Source organism: Gracilinanus agilis, chromosome 6, assembly GCF_016433145.1.
Source record: "Gracilinanus agilis isolate LMUSP501 chromosome 6, AgileGrace, whole genome shotgun sequence".
Classification (NCBI taxonomy): domain Eukaryota; kingdom Metazoa; phylum Chordata; class Mammalia; order Didelphimorphia; family Didelphidae; genus Gracilinanus; species Gracilinanus agilis.
The window spans coordinates 993,656-1,014,166 of record NC_058135.1 but is presented as its reverse complement, the minus strand read 5'-3'; the positions used below and the strand labels follow the sequence as shown (position 1 = coordinate 1,014,166).

At 45.9% G+C, this 20,511-nt stretch overlaps 1 protein-coding gene across 1 annotated transcript in view; it reads right to left on the bottom strand.

The window, feature by feature from the left end:
• Positions 1 to 12,531, bottom strand: part of PGRMC2 (progesterone receptor membrane component 2) — a 29,141-nt gene extending 16,610 nt beyond the window's left edge. Inside the window, exon 1 of the mRNA XM_044682404.1 lies at positions 11,899 to 12,531. Within this exon, the coding sequence (XP_044538339.1) occupies positions 11,899 to 12,331 (433 nt within the window). The 5' untranslated portion in view covers positions 12,332 to 12,531. The remainder of the gene's footprint in view (positions 1 to 11,898) is intronic.
• Positions 12,532 to 20,511: the final 7,980 nt, after the last annotated feature.

Below are 20,511 nucleotides of genomic sequence, written 5' to 3'. Positions count from 1 at the left end.
ATATTAATAAATGTAATTTAAAAAAAGTGAAAAAAAGTTTTTGTGTTTATTTAGCAGCATAATCAAATCAGTCTTATGGACCATGAAGACAACTTATTTCTATGAAGATGAATTAATATTAATACAACATTTTAATTATGACATATTTCAAGCTAACATAATGGAAGCAAAAAAGGTGGGGCAGGGGCAACATTTCCAGGTATTTTCTAATTTGTCTTCCAAAGGAAATGGGGGTTTATTATTAGCTAAAATTTGTACCATTAAAACAGTTATTTTCAAAGAAATTTAAATTAAAATTTTTTAACTTTTTGAAACATTTGAAAGCAAAGAAAAAGGAATATGGTCTACCAAAGATATTACTGAATTAGATTTTGGTTCGCTTAATTGGTTTTAGTAACTTTATAAGGAAGTAATTAACCTCTGGAATACTAACTATGATACGAGCTAAGAATCTCTGGAGCAGTGGACTCTAATCTTTTTTGACCACGTATCCCTTTTTAGAAAAAGATTTTTTGAAGAACAGACCCCAATATATGTATATTCATAAATTATTCAATGTATTTACTAAGACATTATGTACATTTAGAAAAGAGATAGAAAAACTTTAAACGGCCAATGTAAAAGTGAAACAAACATTTAAAAAATATATTTTTAGTACAAAAAACTTTTGCTCTTACAAAAAAGGATTAATATTTTTAGTGGGAGCAATGTGACTGAATATACTTTATTATTTTAAAAATTCTTAACATAATAGTTTATTACCCAAAAGCCAAAGGCCTGGTTCTAAAGTTATTTACACAAATGCCTGAATTTAATAGCTTTAAAGACATTTCCGAAGGAAAGGCTCCAAAGATTGTCATGGAAGAAATGCACTACTGGTACTTCCAACATATTCAGTTTTCAATGTCTTCTGCCAATTAGGTAGAAATTTTGGGCAAAATTTAGCTAGTAAAACATCCGTTTTTCTTCATGTCAATCATTCTTGCAAACAATCAATAGATGTTGCATTTTTACTATTTTTAACAACAAATGGGTTCAGAACTGCTTGAGATTTCTGGGAGACAATTGGTCAGGCTATTCTGTTCTCAAGTTGTTAAGATACAGACACACGGGAGTCCTTATTGGTGACATACATACAGGGTACATGATTTTTGGTAATAAAAGCTTAGGAGTTTTTCAACGTCTTATTAATTCTGATGGCTTTATGGTAGCAGGAACCAATTTCTCAAGATATCCTATAAGCTTAGGGCAAGAGTCATTGGTCAGGTCAAATCAATGGCTTGAAATCTACCTTTCCAATAATCTGGCTAATTATTTTAATTGACTTGATCTTACTTAGTGCCCCACTGAGGTGCACCTACTCCCACCGAGCCCCATTAGTATTGCTCAGCGTGGTTGTTCTGGTCACTTGGAGGTAATGAGAATTATGTCACGCTGCTAGCTGACATAATTTTCTTCCTATTGCTCCCCAGAAGAACCTAAAAAACCCAATAAGACTCCACTGCTCCTTAATTATCAGTTATTAATGACATTTGGATTATTACAAGTTCTACAAGGACAGTTCCCAACACCAAACATTTAACATTAGAGGAGACTGAGAGCTGGTAGAGGCCACTGAGAGGTAGAAAGACTAGCTCCATCCGGAAGTGGTTGTTCCAGGGGCCAATTTACATGGTCTTTTATTTTGTGGGTAGAAAGATGGGGGAAGAGAAAAAAGGGCTATTATCTCTGGAAACAGCTAGACAGGAAAATTCCCAATTCTAGACAATTAATATATACCCTAGTGCACAATTTAATTTGTGTGTAATGCCAATTTCCCTCAGGAGGTCTCAATTTTGAATAAATGTGCCCCCCTCCAAAGCACATGTCTTCTTCTTGATAGCTACTGAAGTAAAAGTGGGCTTGTGTAAACAGTTAAAATCCAACGCCCCAAACAAAAGTATGTTTTAGAAAAATGGCTCAGGGATAAACAGATCTGCTTCCCCACTCAACTTCTCAGCCCATCGTCTTTAAACATGATGGCATTGTTGAGCTCTCCAAACCCTCTGTGACAACAGATTTCTTCATTTTCATCAGAAAGTTATGGAAGACCAAAACACACTTTTAGATGTAGCTTCAGTCAGTTCTCTGAGTATGACTAATTCTATTCTACTGAAGGGAGCTTTTTCTAGTATCAGAAATACAGATTCACGAAAAAGAGGCACAACCCCGGAAACCAGTCATATTCCTATCCTATTAAACCCTTACATAAATAACAGACTTGTTTTAATAGCTGTACTTGGCTTCCAATAATGTTGCATAAATAAGGATTCACCCAACCGCCAATGGTGTTACATTAGGCCTGTAAATGAGGGAATCGTCACAAACTGAATATTCCTATGTCATTAAGATAAATTCAGGGGGCAGCTGGTAGCTCCGTGGCCTGAGTCAGGCCTAGAGATGGGAGAGGTACTGGGTTCAGATCTGGTCTCAGACACTTGGTCACTGTGTGACTTTGGGCAAGTCACTCAATCCCCATTGCCTAGCCCTTCTGTCTTGGTTTAAAAAAATAAATAAATTCAGAAATTGGTAATCACCACTTGGAATCTAGTGTGCAGACTTAAGGCAAAAATGGATTCTTAAATTCAAGAGAAATTCTAATAAGGAAAAATAGTTATTGTAGCATGATTCACAAAATAGAGCCTTTAAAAATAACCTAGCTCTAGAACAAGTAGGCCATTTTTAGATATCTTATTAATCATATATCAAAGACATGACCAAATGTGCCCCAAACTGCCTTACTTTAATTCCAATTTCAGTAAATTTAGCAATTAGTCATCACACTCAAAGTTGTACCTCTAAAGTAAAAGGAGGGATGAGATTTCTAAGAAAGGTCATAAAAAACAAAGGGCTAGTTCTTTAAGATAACTCATTTTATTAGGATCTTACTAAGAATAATTTAATGAATTAAAATTCAGTCCCTAGTATACATGGATTTCCCACCTAACACTGCTGTGAGACAGCATAGTAGAGTGTGAAGAGGCCTGGGTTGGTCATCAAAGGGTGAGAGGGTGGCTCAAAGCTTGGCTCTGGGCTGCATGCCACCTCACAAGTCAGTCACTTAACTTCTTGGCCTCAGATTTTCTCATCTGTAAAATAAGGGGGTTGGCTTAAATGCCCTTTTGAGATTGGCTCCTGTGCATGTGCTCCAGGGATCCATAGGTCAGACGACCTTAAGGACCCAGACTCCCGTGGTGAAGGAGACCTGGATGAATCACAGCTTTTCTGCAGCTAGATTTCTTGTTAAGGTGATGATAATGGCATCTATGTCCAAGATAATAAGGATTCCGTGAAAGGAAGAGGGTAACCTGCTACTCTTACTCTTTCCCCATCAATAAACATCACGGCCTTTCTAAGCTGCAAACGTACTATATGGACAGTAACCTTCTTAGGTGGGTAACAATTTTCTCCCTAGACAGTATTTAATTGGCGATTATTTTGACTGGGGAAAAAGGAGAGAATGAAAGGGGGCATGAGTAGAAAATGACCTTCAACTCTTAAAAATCCAACCTAAGAGCATACCCCGTAAAAGATGGTGAAAAGTTTTGCTGTTGTGATTAGCTTAGGCAGAGTGAACAAGTGAAGACTCTAGGACTGTGCCCCAAACATAAGTGAAGAATGAGTTTTTTTTTTTACAAAATCCCTACCATTTAGATCTGGTGACTAGCTTGTACTCCTCATTAGGAAGTGGCAGAGGGCACTGCAGGCTAGGCAGATACAGGAACGGCGAGACAGAACTCTGGCAGGTTCAAGTGAAGAAGGGCATCATCACATTCCAGTTTAACTGAAACCTCATGTCATCCCCCCAAGGCCACACAAGTGGCTAGAAGTTAGGCTAGACTCTCCCAGGCATGCAAAGCAGTGGCCGGTGGAGAATGCAAGCATGACTGACACGTCCCATAACTGGGAGACTCATTCAGAATGAAGAACTGAGAGCTTCACCCCAGAGGGGAACGACCCTGGGGAGCTGTGCCCCGTTGGCCCACAGCCTCAGCAGCGTTGGCAGTCCCAACTGCTGAAGAGGCAGAGCATGGAGAGCTCGCTGCCAAAGACCCCGACACATTCCCGTGGTTGAGCATTAGAAATGGATGTGGTTTGAACATCTCAAGCGACACATTACAGAAGACACACCGTTAGCCTGTGTCTTGCTAAGGATCAGTGAGTGGGCTTGTCTGACTTGCAGCTGGAAATTCCTCTCTAGGTGGGTGCCCTCTCTTAGGATTGTGAGCTTAAGAGCAAGGACTGACTTTTCCACCAGAGATTAGCATTACCCTGAATAAATGCTCTCCTGTATGTGTTCATTCAGTCAAGAACCCTCTAATCCAGACTTGCCGTCACTGTATTAGAAATAATTTGTCTCAGTTTTCTGATCTTCAAAATGTTAACATCTCCACTTCCTTTGGATATGAACTCATTCTAGATTAATGTTAACTATTAGCGGAACAGAATAGTTTTAGATGGCAAACTTTAATATAAATATTTCTTGAATTAAATCCTCGTTCTAGAATTGTAAAATCATTCCCCTAAAGAGCCACACAACCTGCTGTATTATCACAGTATGACATATAAATTCAAACTCAAGAGTGCTGTAGTACATGACATTTTTTTAGGGCATAAGAAAAGGTCAAGGACCTTAAATTCTGTCTTCTGAAGCACTCAGAATTTGATAGTTTGACCTGTCAGAACACCCATTGGGCATTTCACATATCAGACACGAACAGCGTAGAATGCAATTCCTCTTATGAAGCTGTCATTGACGCTCTAGGTAGCTCTGTGCCAAACACAGGAGTCCTAGCACTGGTCTGACTATAAGCAACCATCTAATTCTGGTTACCTTACTTCAAAGAGAAAATTTGAAAGGACAAAACTGTACTAAGCCTGTGCGACATCACCTGTCAAGTTCCAAATGCCAAGAGAAGTCCCAAACTTATAATGCTCTTCTCATGGAGCTCATCCAGCCCCAAAGAGACTGAAATGATGCCAGCTGGGAGATGGGACGATTGGCTTTCGTGCTTCTCCTAACAAAGGATATTTCAACTCTTGTCTTCAATAAGGGGGTTTTGCAATCCCTCTTCACCTGTGCCAGCTGGCATCCATGGTTTGTTTCAAAGTTCACATCCTATTGGAGGCCTTTCCAGATCTCCCTGGCTGGTGGTCCTCCCTAGCTGCCCTTTGCCAAATCTTTTGTACAGGTACATGCTGTCTTCTGCACAGGACGAAAGCTTCTTGAAGGCAGGAACTGTCCTGCATTAGCAGGGATTCTCTACATGTAGCATGTGCTTAGTAAATGTGAGCTGCTGGGCTATTATAGGCATATTATTAACACTTCCCCACAGATCATAAAAAGGAGAACATGGGATTGTGGAAGCGGATAGAAGAGGAGCACGTGTGGGGGCATGGCAATGTCCATGTGCACAGGGTAGGAAGGGTCTAGGGTGGGATGGGCTCAGAAAGAAAAGCGAAGTTTCCAAAGATGAAAGCAAACTCTTCTGGGCATTTGGGGAAGTGCAAGAAGAGGTGGATCTTGGGTACTCCTACAGATAGCCCTCTTCTCCCTTTGTGAAAAGGTCAGGGAGACATCATGAAGGCCACGGTAGGATAGAGATGGATTCTAAAGGACAGGTTCTAAGCAGGTGAACTGACCTCCAAAGGCTGCTGTGAGGATCAAATTGTCTGTGAAGTACATAGCACAGTGCTGGGCACATGACATGATTCGGGATTGCCAATTTCTATAGTACTTTATGAGTACTTTAATAAAACATGTTACATAACACTTTGTTTGACCTGCCTAGCAAGGGAGGCACTGCAAGCAAGAATTTCACTTACACAAATAGAACCCGGACTCCAATTGGTTCAGGGTTTAGTCCAAGGTGGGCAAGTAGAAAAGCCTGGGCTCAGTGTTGGGCCCAGCCAGGCAGTTGCAACATTTTGAGGTTTACAAAATGCTTTCCCAGCCACAGTGGATAGTACAAGTATGATAGGAGAAAACTGAGGATCAGAGAGAAGTGACTTGCTCAAGATCACTTATTTATGTCCACAAACCCCCAAGTTGGAGCTCTCTAGTCCAGACCATTTGTGAGTAACAACAGCTGGCATTCACAGAGAGCCCTGGATGCAAACCCACAGGCCTTCTTTGCTGGAAGCAATCAATGAAAGAACAAGCATCTATTAATCACCTACAAGGTACCAGGCACTGTGCTAGGTGCTGTGGATACAAAGACAACACATGCTCCACTGGAATAGCCCTGAATATTTTCATTTTTTCCTAAATTCAGTCCTGCTGAACCAGGCCAGCCATTCCTTGAACCCAGGGCTCCACATCTACTTACTTCTCTGTAGCCGGGTCCATATGCTGTGACTGCATTTCTTCATTAGCTGTGCTTCTTGGAAATCCCTGTAGGCTCATGCTGGTGCCTGCTCTTTCCCTGATCCCCAGTTGGGAGTACACCTCCATTTCCCATCAATTATACTTCTCAGGGAACATGTTGTTGCTCTCCTTGAGGGCAAGGCCTGCTTCACTTTCTCTGTCTAGTATGTGAGTTAGTGAATGAGGTCTGGCTCAGTTCTGGCTCTGCCACAAATGCACTAAACACGTGCCCAGCCAAATCACCTCATCTCTGAAATGAGAAGACTGAATGGATGATTTCTTAGGCTCTTTCAGTTCTAATATCCCAACGTCCTATTTAAGAAGTGGGCTTGACACTCAATGAAACCTCAGGACCCAGAGCAGGAAGGGACCTTCCAGGTCTTGTAACCCAACAGTCCCTAATAAGAAGCCCTTCTATACTATCTTCGGTAAGAGGTTTCATTAGTCCCGGCCTCAGCACTTCCAGGGAGGGTGGCCCCATTGCCCACTCCTGGCTCCTTCCTTCAAGTCTTGCTTTGCTCCTAGTTCCGGCCTCTCGAGGCATCTCTCAGGAAGGTTCCGTTTTTCCAGCTCACAGGCTCTTCTAGCTGACAAGGTCATTCCTAAATGGTACCCAGTACTAATAACAATCTTCTTGTCTAGTGATCTGACCAGCTCTTCCCTGCCTCTCCTTGCCCTGGCCTCTGGGCTGTCCTGGCACTGTTTCATGCCTCCATGGATGGGGTTGGAGGGAAGGAGTCACTTCTTCCTCCTTATTGATGCTCTATCAGAAAACTCTAAATCTTAGATGTGGCATCCTTTGGAAGAGATGTTACTTTGCACATAGACAAGGTGGTTTAATTCAAGGGTGTGACTGAAATCCTTTCCATTCTATGTTTTTCCTGTCAATCTATACACAGTTTTAGTGAAAGTTAAAACTTTCAAATTCTTACAAAGTCAGCAGCAGCAAACTAATTCTATCAAACTGGTTCAACTGAGCCTTGGACAACCTTTCTTGAATTCCTTCTGTGCTGTGAGGGTGGAGTGTCATAATTACTCATTTTAACTGCTTTATTTTCGCTACAGTATAACAAGGAGTTGGAGGTGTCTAGCCTTTTCATAGGGCTATTTTAGCTAGCCTAAGTGAGGGGGCTGTGTGTAAGACTGGGATCTGGAGGTAAAGAGGTTCAGAGAGGGAGACCAGAATCTTTTCTTGGAGTCAGGCAGCACATTACTGCAGAAACAGTGATGGGGAAGCCTTGAGTACCAATTCCGACCTGGGAGCAAGTCCCCTCTCCTCTTGGGGCTTGTTTGGGCTACAAAATCACTGAATCTATGACCTTCTGATCTATAGCCTCTCCTTGTCATCTTTTTTGTGGTGGACTGAAAAACAATCAACAATCCAGTTTTGTTTGTATATTAAATTTGGCAGTGTGGTATGACTGAAAGGACCGTGGATATAGAGCCACAAGTCCTGGGTTCAAATGCTAGCAATGCCACTATCTATGTCACGCTGCACAAGTTGTTTAACCTCTCTGGGCATCAGTTTCCTCATCTGCAAAATAGGAGGGGTCTTTTCTGGCATGAAATTTATGATCCTTTGATTAGGCCCATCACTAAGCTAGCCATAATGACATTAGAGTAATGAAGTCAATAAAATTTTTTTTTGCATGAAAATGAGCATAATTTTGTTGCTGCTTTAAATCCCAATGAATAGACAGTGCCTATGCACACAGTACAGTAAATACTAGTTGAGCAACTAAATTCTTAGGTGATGAGTGTGAGGGCTGACCTTGTAATTTACTTTGGGGAAAATGGTCTACAGGTGTACTAATTCCCTCCCATCCCCCTCTTCTTTGGAATGATTTAAGGCCAGTGGACGTGGGAGGTAGGTAAAGAGGCTCCATTCTGCTTGGCTTCAGCCCCTCATCCCCTTCTGGGGATCAAGTCTTTGGTTTGCGGGAAAGGATCTGTTTGACTAAATAGTGGTTCCCCAATTACTGGACTTTCCAAACAGCAGCCGAGTGATCCTTATTCTGGATGTCACAGATTCGTTCTGGGTTGGACCAGAGGACCTCCAAGAGCCCTTCCAACTCATTTTCTTTTTTCCCCCAATAGTAATTAAATTAAATTTGATGCCTACTTTTCCATTTTAGTCACAAATTTGCAGATCTTGCAGCAATTATTTCAAATGTAACCACACAACAAAATCAGGAATGGAAAAGATGTTACGTAAAAAAAGCAACATCATTTAATAACCACCCAAAAATGCTGTTGTCAAACTAGCCAAGGAATGGCTTTTAAATGAAAGTAAAAAGGTCTGCCTCCATGGGATTTTATACCATTCATAAGAGGGAGAGGGAGTGTGCAGTTTCTTAACGTGCACTTAGGAATCCAAGAATTGCAAAAATGCTTAGAAATCATCTCACTGGATCCCTTAAATTTAGAGCTGGGAAAACTGAAGCCCATGAGGATAAAAGAATTTCTCTACCTACATAAAGTCCTGGGCATGTGCAAATCTCCTCAGTTAATGGAGAAACAGAAGGGAAGTTCTTTGAAGACAGGGATTATTTGCCTTTATCTTTGTAGCTTCAAGACCCAGCATACTACCTTGTACAAAAGAGGCCCTCAATAAATGTTTGCTGAATTGAAATCATACATTTGTAAAAATCAATTCACTACTACCAGAACAAATCTCAACTGAAAATGAGGCCTTACTTCAACTTTGCTTAAATAATTTCTCACTATCGCAGGTCAGTGAATAGTTTCATAAAAAAAATGTCAAAAATCAGTCCTTCCCGCCAGCCTCAATTTTAACAGTGAATTTGGTGAAATCTAATAGTTTAAAAGAAACTGAAAAAAGGTCCCTTTTGCCACTTTCATTACTTGTATCTGAAAGCTACAGTAATTCTTCAAAAGAGTGTCTGTATTGCAATTTCCCTCAAGAATCTGAATTTGACGCTAGGTGAAGTCAACTTCAGAAAGCACAATAACGTGGAGCTTTGCCAGTGGGCCTCTTTACAAGTTTCCCTCTGAGAAGCAGTCCAGCCAAAACCAGTTTGCGGTATGTGCAGTTACCATTGTCCCTTGTTTTCCTGGTTCCTTGTACTGATCATACATGCTTCTCCTATGTGGCAATGAGGATCTTGCATCTGCTTTATATGATTACTGATGTAGAGAGGGAGGGGCCCTCAGAGAGCATCTTCTGCCCGGATTCCTGGGTTTGGGTCTTTCTTCCGATGAAGCCTATGGCCCGTTTCTCAGAACCACATTTTAAATGCAAAAAATGAAATGTGTAGGATTACCAAGGAAATGAAATGCAGACAGAGTTTGAAAATATTTTCAGAGGTCCCGGGCTAATAAACCCCTGAAAGGGGTAAAACCCTTTCTTTTTACAAAAGTAAACTGAGGCCTAAAGCCATGACAAACAAGCCTAAAAGTCACATGGGTGGAGGAACTGAAATTGGAATGAGCTTCTGCTTCCATCAAATGACTTAAAGCTGCAAACTAGGAACTCTGTTTGTTATTAATTTAGAAAACTCCCAGAAGGTGCCCTAGGGAAAAATGTAAGCTACTCTAGCTGTATAGAAATGTTAATTTCTGTAACCTTTAAAAATTAATAATGGCACCAAATTGTTTAACTGAAATGACTTAAAGCCCTAAATATACTGTATATTCCCCAGTAACAGGAAGCAGTAAAGGCAGTTAGCAGAGCACTGGATTCGGTCAGCAAGACCCCACCCAGGGATGCAAGTCCCTACTCTGTGGCATACTGACTGTGTGATCATGGACAAGTCACTGAACTTTGAAGGGTTCCAGGCAACTCTTCAGTTGTAGATCAAGAGCAATTGGCAGAGGCAGACTGGAAGTATGCCTTTCTACACTACTGAAATCATAGGTCCTCTAAAGACCCTGCCAGAAGATTTGGTCATTTGGTCCTCCCCTTTCTCCTGCAAAGCTTTTCTAAAAGACCTTCTTACCCTATATGCTAAACAAAAAATCGAGGAAACTCCAGGCCCATGAAATGCCGTGGGCAGCGTGTCTCACATTGGTCTATAAATATCTCTGGCTGAATTAACTGAAAAGCAGGGCTAAGACAGGAGGGGGCAGGAAAGTCTCTTCTGGACTCTGGTGGGGTGCAGCCTGTGGTTCAAGAGATGGTTAAAAGAAAGCTCCAGGCCTCCGGGGGCAAGGTGCCCTTTAATGTGCGCATACACATGGGTTCTCCCATCACAGAACATGCCCAACAAAATGTCCGTGGTCCACTCTCCGGGAGCTATTTTAAAACAACTGTAAGAGCCATCCAAGAAGTGACTTGTGGATTTTTCTGCTCAAAGGTCGGCCCGCCTCCAGATTCTGATAAACTTGGCACTAACCGTGGCTCGGCAAGCTCGGTGCTCAAGTTGGAAATTAAAACAAGAAAAATCCGGATGCTCTCTACAATTGGACTCATCTTTGCGTGGGGCTGGGAGCACTCTTAAAAAGAAATCCAAGCCCCTCTCAGGGCCGCCTCGCTTACTCCCGTGGAATGTGCTGGGTAGAAATTGTAAACAAGAAGTTTATGGGCCCCTTTCGGTTCCGTGGAAGCCCCTCCTCTCTAGTCCCTATCCCGTAAGTCAATACCGATTTGGAGAGGAAGGAAACGAACGGCTCATTTTGCAGAGTCTGGGCTATTCGGCTCCCTAGGCTCCAGCACAGCCGGGGACTCCGTTAAGTAGGTTTTCCCGGTTTGACTCCAAACGCGGCCCCGAGCAGGGGAGCAGCCGGTATCCATCTCCGTCTGGGTCCCAACGAGTGCTCTAAGCCTCGGAACAGAACTGGGGGCCGCCCGGGTCAGCCTGAGAGACCTCCCTCCTGGGGCAGGCCTGGGGAGCTCCCTGCACCCCCCTCCCTCACCGGCTCAGGGTCAGCATAACTTTCCAGGAACCAGGCCCCGCTCCCGCGCCCAGAGCGCGGCGCTTCCTGGGGTCTCTAGGCCCTTGAGCTGCGGTTTCGGGCAGCTGTGCTGGCCGGGAAAGGGGTACCCTTGCTCGGGGAACCGCGGCGGAGGCCGAGGGCTTGCTGGAGACTCCGGTTCGGTCCCTCTCCCCAGCCAAAGGTCAGCCCGGCCCAAGCAGGGTTCACCCCCCCCCCCAACCCAGCGTCCTCGAGAGGAAAACCCTCGGAGCCCCCACCCCCGCGCGTGCGCGTATGCTAGCCCCGCCCCTCCCGCCGGCAGGATCCGGGGCTAAAAACGGCCGGGGGTGGGGTGGGGGGGAAGATGGGAGGTAGATCCTGTCCCTGAATGCAGTCGAGGGGCGGGAGAGTGGGGTATTGGTGGTCCTACTAGAAGAGAACCGGGGGAGGGAGGAGCCCAGTCTCAAGTCCGGGCGCTCCCGAGCCGGGAGGACAAAGGGAGGCGCAGGCTTTGTGCAGGCCCCGGGGCCGGCTCCTGGGTGGGGGGTGGGGTGGGGTGGGCCCGCTCCCCCCAGCAGCGCGCTTCTCCCACCTCCCCCTGGCGGACCCCCCCTCACCTGGCCCGTAGAACTTCCTGCCTTTGGTCACGTCGAACACTTTGCTGTTGACGGCGAGGAGGATGCGCGGCGTGCGCGCGCCGTCGTACTGGCGCAGCTGCTCTAGGTTGAAGTCGCGCCTCTTCATGGGCGGCAGGTCGGAGGCAAAAGAGGTGGCCGGGCTGTCTGCGCTGTCTCCTGCGACCTCGCTCGGCCCACGCCGGCTCCAGCTCACCCACAGCCGGTAGACCCCGAGCAGCAGGAGCAGCACGATCAGCACGTTCAGCAGCATCTCGCCGCTGCCGCCGCCCTCGCCGCCGCCACCCACGGGCCACAGCGCCCAGCCGCCGCCGCCGCTGTCGTCCTTCGTCGGGCTTTCGTCTTCTCCACCCGGTTCTCCGCAGCCGCCTTCGATTACGCTTCTGAGCTTCAAGTCCCCATCACATACCGCCATAACCGCCCGCCCGCTCCGCCCCTTGGGTGACCCTCGACAAATGGCGACGCGCAGGGGCGGGGACGCGGCCGGACCGAAGGGGGCGGGGCGGAGACGTTGGCGCGATCTGGCCCGCCCCTCTCGCGCCTTCCCCGCCCTCCGCGACGCTCGCGCATGCCACGCCGCCCCACCCACATCGCCCCATACTCCCTCCTCTCCTTCCTTTCTCCTTGGGGCGGGAAGGTGGGGAGGTGGGGCCTCAACCGCTGGTCGCGGGGAGGGGGTGGGGCGCGAGCGCGAGGTGCATCGCGCCACGCGTCTCTCCTCCCCCCCCACCCCCGTCCCACCTCTCCCTTCTCGCGGATTCTTCGTGGATTGCGCACGCGCACGTTCCCCTGGCTTAGCCGGCTGGCCAGTTAGACACATGCGCGAGTTGGAGCCTCCGGCGGGTGCTAGACTTTTCCGGCTCGGCTCCGGTGAGGCGGTTGGGAAGCGTTTTATCAATCTTAAAGCGCAGTGGAAAGGAGCAACTGCTTGTCGCGGACCATCAAGTTCAGCCCCTTCCTCATTTTACAGGCGGGGAAACTGAGGCAGATTGGCCCCCCCCCCAAGACCTCAGACTCCAAAGGGTGCTAGTATGCACGTGTTGCATGTGCATAATTAGATTAATTTGTTGATCCGGCCTGATCTGTAGGGTCGGACCTCGAAACCCTCCTCCTTCTGGACTAATTGTGAGGCTGTCATCCTGGACCTCTTCTGGGCACCCAAGACCTTTCCAGGGCATGGGAAGTTCTGGGATCACTCAGAGTGCAGCCGCAAATCCTGAACTCCCCACCCAGCCCCATGTGTATCCTGATAGAATATAAGCACCTCACAGCCAACCCGGCAGCCTGGCACACCATAGGTGCCTAATAAATGCATGTGGACTGGCACCTGCTGCTGCTGGGTTGCATCCTCTGTGCTGCACATTACCCCTCTCCCCCCATGCAAGTCCTCTGCCCAGATAGCCCTGGGGACCCACCCACCTTGACGCTACTCTTCCAGAAAGTGGGGACAGGCCTGCCCACCCCCTACTCTGCTTCCCTCCATTCTGGATTACATATAAATTGGAAAAACTATCTACAAAAGGGTGGAAATAAAGGATGTGCCTGCTGAGTCCAGGGTTTGCTGACAAACGACTGACCATAGAAACAGGAAATCTCCTTTTTGGGGCAGCTAGGCTGCAAGGTGTATAGAGCTGGGCCTGGAGTTAGGAGGTGCTGGGTTCAGATTTGGTCTCAGACTGTGTGACCCTGGGCAAGTCATTTAATTCCCATTGCCTGCTCCCTACTGTTCTGCTTTGGAACAGATTCACTGTACAGATTCTAAGGTTTGAGCTGACTCCTTTGTGCCCATGCTCATGCCACTCCCTCATCTCCTCCTTTGGACTAGTCGATTCATACCTATGCCAAGTTTGTCTTTGGAATGTTTGCTGTGGTAAAAAGTTTCTCCTTCATAGCATGGCTTGTCCAAAATCTCCCTTAAGGGAGGCTCAGGGGAGGCCATCTTCCTGTGGTTTCTGCCTCTGCTCCCACACAGGCTAGGAGATGGGAGACAGATGTACCTTAGATGTTTAAAAAGTGTTTAAAAGTGGCCTGTCCTGAATTACCTCAGGTACTTGCCATCTAGCCACGGGCTCAAGGGGTCATTTCTCCCCCTACCCCACCCCAGTTCCAAGGTGGCCTACTCTTTCTTCCCCCCACCTCCCATCTCTCTCTCCCTTTCTCTTTTTCTCTTTCTCCCTTTCTTTGCTCTCCTGACTCCATCTTTGTGTCTGTCTCTCAGAGTTCCTTCTCAAGAATTTCTGGCCTATGGAGGTGACGTGACTCGTCCAAAATCACTCAGAAAGTAAGCAGAATAGGAATGTGAACTCAGTTTCCTACTCTGTGACATCCTGCCTGCTCCAATCCTTTCCCTTCACATTCACCACTGATTTGGCTAATATGCCTTTGGAGTATTCTCTGCTGCAGGTGGGAGAGGCCACCCATTTCACTTACACTTTGCTATGAAGAAATTAATGTCGCTGGTGGGGTGGGGAGCTTTGCCCCAACTACAGGAGAGGTCAGCCCTGCAGGGCCTGCAATACGAGTCTGAAATGGAAGGAGTCTCTCCCTGCTCCTCTGTTCCTCCTCCCTTTGGCACATTCAGAGCCCTTTCTCTGATTCCAGGACTTTGTGTTTTTAGTTGGCTCTCTGTGCCTGGCCTTCCAAAGCTGACGGCTGGTTTGCTGGAGACTGTTCCTCTCTGCTCCCATGGCCCTTGCCCATCCTCAGTGATTCCTGTTGACTTTAATAGATTCCTTTATCTGCTTGGGATTTGAGTGAGGTTATGAATTTCTGCTCTGACTTCCCCTTCTTCCATGTTTGTTCCAGAAGCGGGTTGCTCTCGTAAGATGTGGATACCCAAATGGGTTGTTAGCTTGTGGAGAGGCGTTGATCATTGGGAATCTTGCCCGGCTCTCTCCCAGGGACACGGATTTCTGGAGGGGAGGAGGAGAAGGGGCCATGAGGCTGGCCTCTCCATTCTCTTCTGATAAGAATGTTCTGGCTGCCCCCCTAAATCTCAGTGGTCGAGGGGCTAGAGGCCAAGAAAGCATCCTCCTAAAAGACAGTGTTTTTTTCAGCCTTAAAGGCAACACCTTTCTAGTTTCCTTAAGCATCATCCCTTCAAGGAGGGGAAGGGGAAGGCAAGCTTATACCCACAGGCTTCTCTTCAACTGACCAAAGGCTGATTACCAAAAAGACTATCTCAGACAATGAATTGTGAGGAAACCCATTTGTCCAAGTGAATAGTGCCCAGAAACTGGAGAAGGCAGACAAACGAGAATATATGAGAAAAAGCAGAGTAAATGAGCTCTCCCAATGGGAGGGAGATATCTCAGCTCACCAGAGACAGAGAGAGAGAGAGAGAGAGGTAAGAGAGGGAAAGAGAGACAGAGAGATAGGAGAAAGAGGGAGAGAGAAGGAAGGAGAGGGGGAGAGACCTGTTGAGTGCTTTCTTCTACATGTTTGCCATCCCTTCTCTCCAAAAGTCACACTCCAAGCTGGAGTGTTTCTTATAGAAGCAATACACATTTAGGTAGCTCAGTGGTTGGAGAGCCAGGCCTAGAGAGGGAGGTCCTGGGCTCAAATCTGGCCTCAAATACTAGCTGTGTGACCCTAGGTAAGTCACTTAAACCCCATTGCCCAGTCTTTACCATTCTTCTGTCTTGGAACCAATATACAATACTGATTCTAAGATTGAAAGTAAGTTAAAAAAAAAAGTAATGTAGAAGAAAATCTCTCAAGTGCACACAAACATTTACCACTTCAGAGTGGTCAAAGCATGGAAGCTAAGAGGGGTATTGGGGAATAGCTAAATAAGTGATAGTATATTAACATAATATTTTGTTGAGTCATTTCAGTCATATTGAACCCTTTGCCTCATTTGGGATTTTTCTTGGCAGAGATCCTGGGAAGGTTTCCCATTTCTCCAGTTCATTTTACAGATTAGCAAACTGAGGCAAACACAGATTAAATGACTTATCCAGGGCTACGGAACTAGTAAGGGTCTGAAGCCAGACTTGAATTCACAAAGATGAATCTTCCTGACTCCGGGCCCGGTGGCCCATCAATGTAATATTATACTGTAAAAAGTGGCGTTGACCTTCCTTCTCAAAGACCAAAATGGCATTGTTGCGGATGTCTTGACTCGAGCATAAATTGGATTTAAGTGAAGCAGAATTGCCCAGAGTCATGGGCCTCACTCCCTCTTCCAGACTCATTGAAGTACAGTGGCAAGGCAAGGGTCAAGATGACTACTGATGTCCCAGGATGCAGTGGATGACTTCCTCCATGCCTAACCATGCTCTTAGCACTCCAAAGTGCCTGTTTCTTCATGGCTAGTTCTCCGTCCCTTCTGCCAGTGGAGGTCTTCACAAGGCCGGGGCAGACACCCCCTCACTCCCTCTTTGGGCCTCTTAATTATCCTCCCTCTGGGCTGGCCCTCCCTGTGAGATGGCTCACCAGGGTCTGGTCATTGGGCATGCTATAGCTTCTTGGAGCCACTGTGGGTCAGAGCTTGGGCACCCAAGGGTGGCGGCCCTGAAAAGCCTGCCCACCAGAGGGGCAAGTCCTCCCTGAACATCTGGTTGATACCTCACCATAAAAAGTAATGAAATGAACAATTCGAGAGGAAACGGAAGACCTTTATGATGTGATGCGGACTGAAGTGAGTAGAACTAGGAGGACAATGTATACGACGATAGAAATAAAATCATCTTTGAAAGACTAAAGGTGATTGCTTAGTATGCAGAATGAGACATCCTTTTTGGGGACGTAGCCCAAGTGGGAATTTGTTTCATTGGACCCTGCAGATTTATTATGGGGTTTTCTTTTTCTTATTGTTCAGCTGGAGTTCACAAGAGGGAGGAAAGGATAATGAATTTATGTAAAAATAAAGAACAAATAAAGAAGGTAATAAAAGTTCCAAATATTTTAAAAAATGTGTCTAATGCAAGTCATAGTCATCTTTTTCTGTTATGGAAATATTTTGAGCCCCGTATCTCTCTTCTCTTGAAGTTTTCATGCCAGCTCCTCCCTCCTAAACAGCTGAGCTCTCTCTCCTAGCCTAGGGATCAGGCTTAATAAGCAGCAGTGGCAGGCCTCCAGCCTTGAAAGCCAGGTTACTCTTCTTCTAACATAGCTGGTTTATGTGGTTTTAACTTTCTTCCTCCACTTTTTCTTCATTTCTTCTCTCATGTATTTCTTCCTTTCCCTCAGCTTTGGTTTTTCTTTCTTATCTTTCTTTCTCAAGCAAATGTAGCAAATCCCCACCCAGACCATCCCCTTTACTTCTCTTTCTTATCCTTAAAAGAGTCTAAAAGGGCACTTGTTTTCTCTTTCCAGGACTTTATCAGTATAGGAGTCCCCTCTGGACTCACATTTACCTTTCTAGATTTCCCTTGCCTCCGCTGTTTTCATTTCAAAGTTTCTACTCTACTCTGGTCTTTTCCTTAAGAATGCCTGAAACCCTTTTATTAAAAATACATTTCCCCCCTTGCATAATTATAGGTAGTTTTGCAGGCCTAGTTATTTTTGGTTGAAAGACTGCATTTTTTGCCTTTTGCAATATCATGATTCAAGATTTGGAGGGGATTCTTTTTATTTTCCCTTTCCCCTTACTTCTAAAAGTAACGGACAGTTTCTTGTATGATTTCTTGAAATAGAGTGCCTTGTTTTTTTGTTTAGTCATGTTTTTCAGGGAGCTTGATTTCTAAAATTATTTCTCCTCAATTCTCCTTCCAGAACTGTTGTTTTTGATAGTGGATGCCTTATATTTCCTCTTCTTATTTTTAGTTTTTTGATTTTGTTCTAAAATTTCTCTTGTCTCCTAGAGTCATTGAATTGCATTGGTTCCATTCTATGTTTCAGGGAGCCCATTGCTCCCAATGGTTTTCTATTTTGTATTCTAAGATATTTATTCTCTTTTCAAGTTTTCTTCCCTAACTTTCAATTTGTTCTAGTTAATTTTGTAACTCGTTTCATTTCTTCCAGCCACTCTTATAGTCCTTAGGATTAAACCTCTTCTCCCTGCCCCCCACCCAATCTATTTGTAGTTGTTTTGGAGTTACTTTCTTCTGGATTTTTGACTTGAGACTCCTTTTTCCCATACCCCGCCCTCCCCCCAGTCATCTTCTGTTTGCTCCTGTTTTTGAGCTTCACTTTTTCATTAGGTTGCTGTAGTCTAGCCATTTCCCTTTAGCACTTTGGAAGAGTTAGCAGAGGCAGGGAGGTGGCATGATGGATGGCATGTGGGACCTTGGAATCTTGAAGGCCTGAGATTATATGTAACCTCAGACATTTCCAGGATAAGTCACTTAACCTCAGTCTGCCTCAGTTTCTTCAACTGTCAAATGGGGGTAACACTAGCAAGGATCGGATAGGGCCCATATTTTTTAAGTGCCTGGCACAGAGTAGACACAATAAATGCCTTTCTTTCCTTCCTTCTGGTGGTGGACGCTGCTGCTGGAGATCTGGATGGACAACCCTCTCTCCTGGATACTTGTCTAGCTCTGGCTGCCGGTATCTTTCTTTCTCTCTTAGAGTGATTCTCACAGTTGGTTCTATTCCCTGGCAGAGTCCTGGCAGGTCTTCCGTGGCAGCCTTCAGATCTCATTGTCCTCCTGTGCCTCCCTTATGGCCCTGGCGCCCAGCCTCTGGGATGTCTCGATCTTGGGCCCAGCTTGCCATGCTCCCTGTGCAGACACCTGGGGACAGCGGAGCCACCCCTGCTCTGCTCTGACCGCTCAGGCCTGGGATCTGCCTCCAGCCATGGGATTCCTCCTCTGGTTAATCTGTGGGTGTCTTGCCCACCTCTTGGTCTCTGCTGGCTTCCTCCTGGGTGGTAGGTGCACCCAAGGACCCCTCCTCTGGCCTCCATTGCTTCTCAGTTTTCCTGAGCCAACACTGGCTTCTCTGGTTCAAGCCCTCTGCTGGTTTTTACCTTCTCCTAGACATATGTTTGTGCAGTACTAGACAATATGGAGGAGTCTCCCTCAGAGTCTTTGCAGATTTATTTATTATTGTCATTTCTTTATCTGAACTCTTGTTCTGACTGGTTGTGGCATTTCTCCCTCTCTTTAAAAAACAAAAAACAAAAAACCCTTACCTTCCACCTTGGAGTCGATACTGTGTATTGGTTCCAAGACTGAAGAGTGGGAAGGAGTAGGCCATGGGGGTTAGGTGACTTGCCCAGGGTCACCCAGCTAGAGAGTTATCTGAGGCCCAGTTTGAACCCAGAACTCGTATCTCTGGGCCTGGCTCTCCATGCACTGAGCTACCTAGCTGCCCCCCTAGTATTTCTCTTTTGACCTGAAAGCTTAGCATTTTGACTTTGATATTCCTGGATATTTTCAGTTTGAGGTTTCTCTCAAGAGATGACCGACCAGTTGATCTTTTCTATTTTCACTTTGTGCTTTGATGTTAATAGATCTGTTATGAGTTCTTGAAACCTGCTCTTCTGGTTTATCTCTTATGGTTTCCAGGATGTCTGATGATTCTTGAATTCCCCTTCCTCAATCTTTTCCCAAACCAGTTGTTTCTGATAGTAGAGACCTGACACCTTCTTGTAATTTTTCACTCTTTTGGCTTTGCTCTCATATTTCTTCTTTTCTCATGGAATCAGGGACTTCAATTTGACCAGTCCTGTTTCTCTGTTCTAAGCTGTTTGGTCCTTGTTCTACTCTTTCCTCAGTAGTTTCAATTCATTCTTATTTCTCGTTTCATTTCCTCCATCCATCCTTGGAGCTCTTATGGCCAATTCCCCGATTCCCTGAGGCCCTACTAATTCTTTTGAGGGGCTTCTTCTCTTCTTTTGGGTTTCCCTTTTGGTCTTTCTTCATCTAGAGCATTTCTCAGTAGCAGTAGGTGTCTTCTTTGCTTTATGCCTGTCTCCAGCCTCTGGTCTTAGATGGGGACTTTTTGCTCAGGGCCTGCTCCCTCTGATGGTGCTGGCAGGCTATCTTTGGTCCAGTTCCCTCTTTGTTCTGGATGCTGCTGCCATTACAGTTCCGGATGAAAGTAACTGTTAGCATTTCATGACCTCTGCCACAGCCCCCAGATTTGTCTCTGCCTCCTGATGGCTCTGTGCCCATGCTGGGCTTGGCTCCTCTTCTTGCATAATCCCTCTCCAGGAGCTGGCTCCAGCCTCTCTGGGTGGCCCTAACAGGCCCCAACTTGATGGAAGATCAAGCTGGTCTTATGCCTCCTGGCTCCCACCTCCCACCTTGAACTCAGCCCTGGTCTGCCACCCTGAGCTATCGCTGTCTCTGGCTGACTTCAGGTTCTCCAGGCAGGTTGCCACAAAGCCGGCAGGTGTCTCTGATTTAGCTTTGACTCCCCCCCCCAACCTTCTTGGGGAGCCATGAGGCCTATTTGCCCTGCCTTCTGGGTTTCCCTGTGCATTTACCTACTGGGAGCTGGCTCTGCTCCCCACACCTTTGCTAGGCCAGGGCCAGGACCTCGCTGGCTTCAGGCCCCATTTATCAGAGCGCTTTCTGGCTTCTGCCTTGGGGTTGACCACCCAAAGCCATCTGGCCATCTTGTATGTTTCTGGACTGAATGGTGACGTGTCGGTGTTTTCCCTTCATCTCATCTAGGGTGCCCTTTTAGATCTTTGCTCCA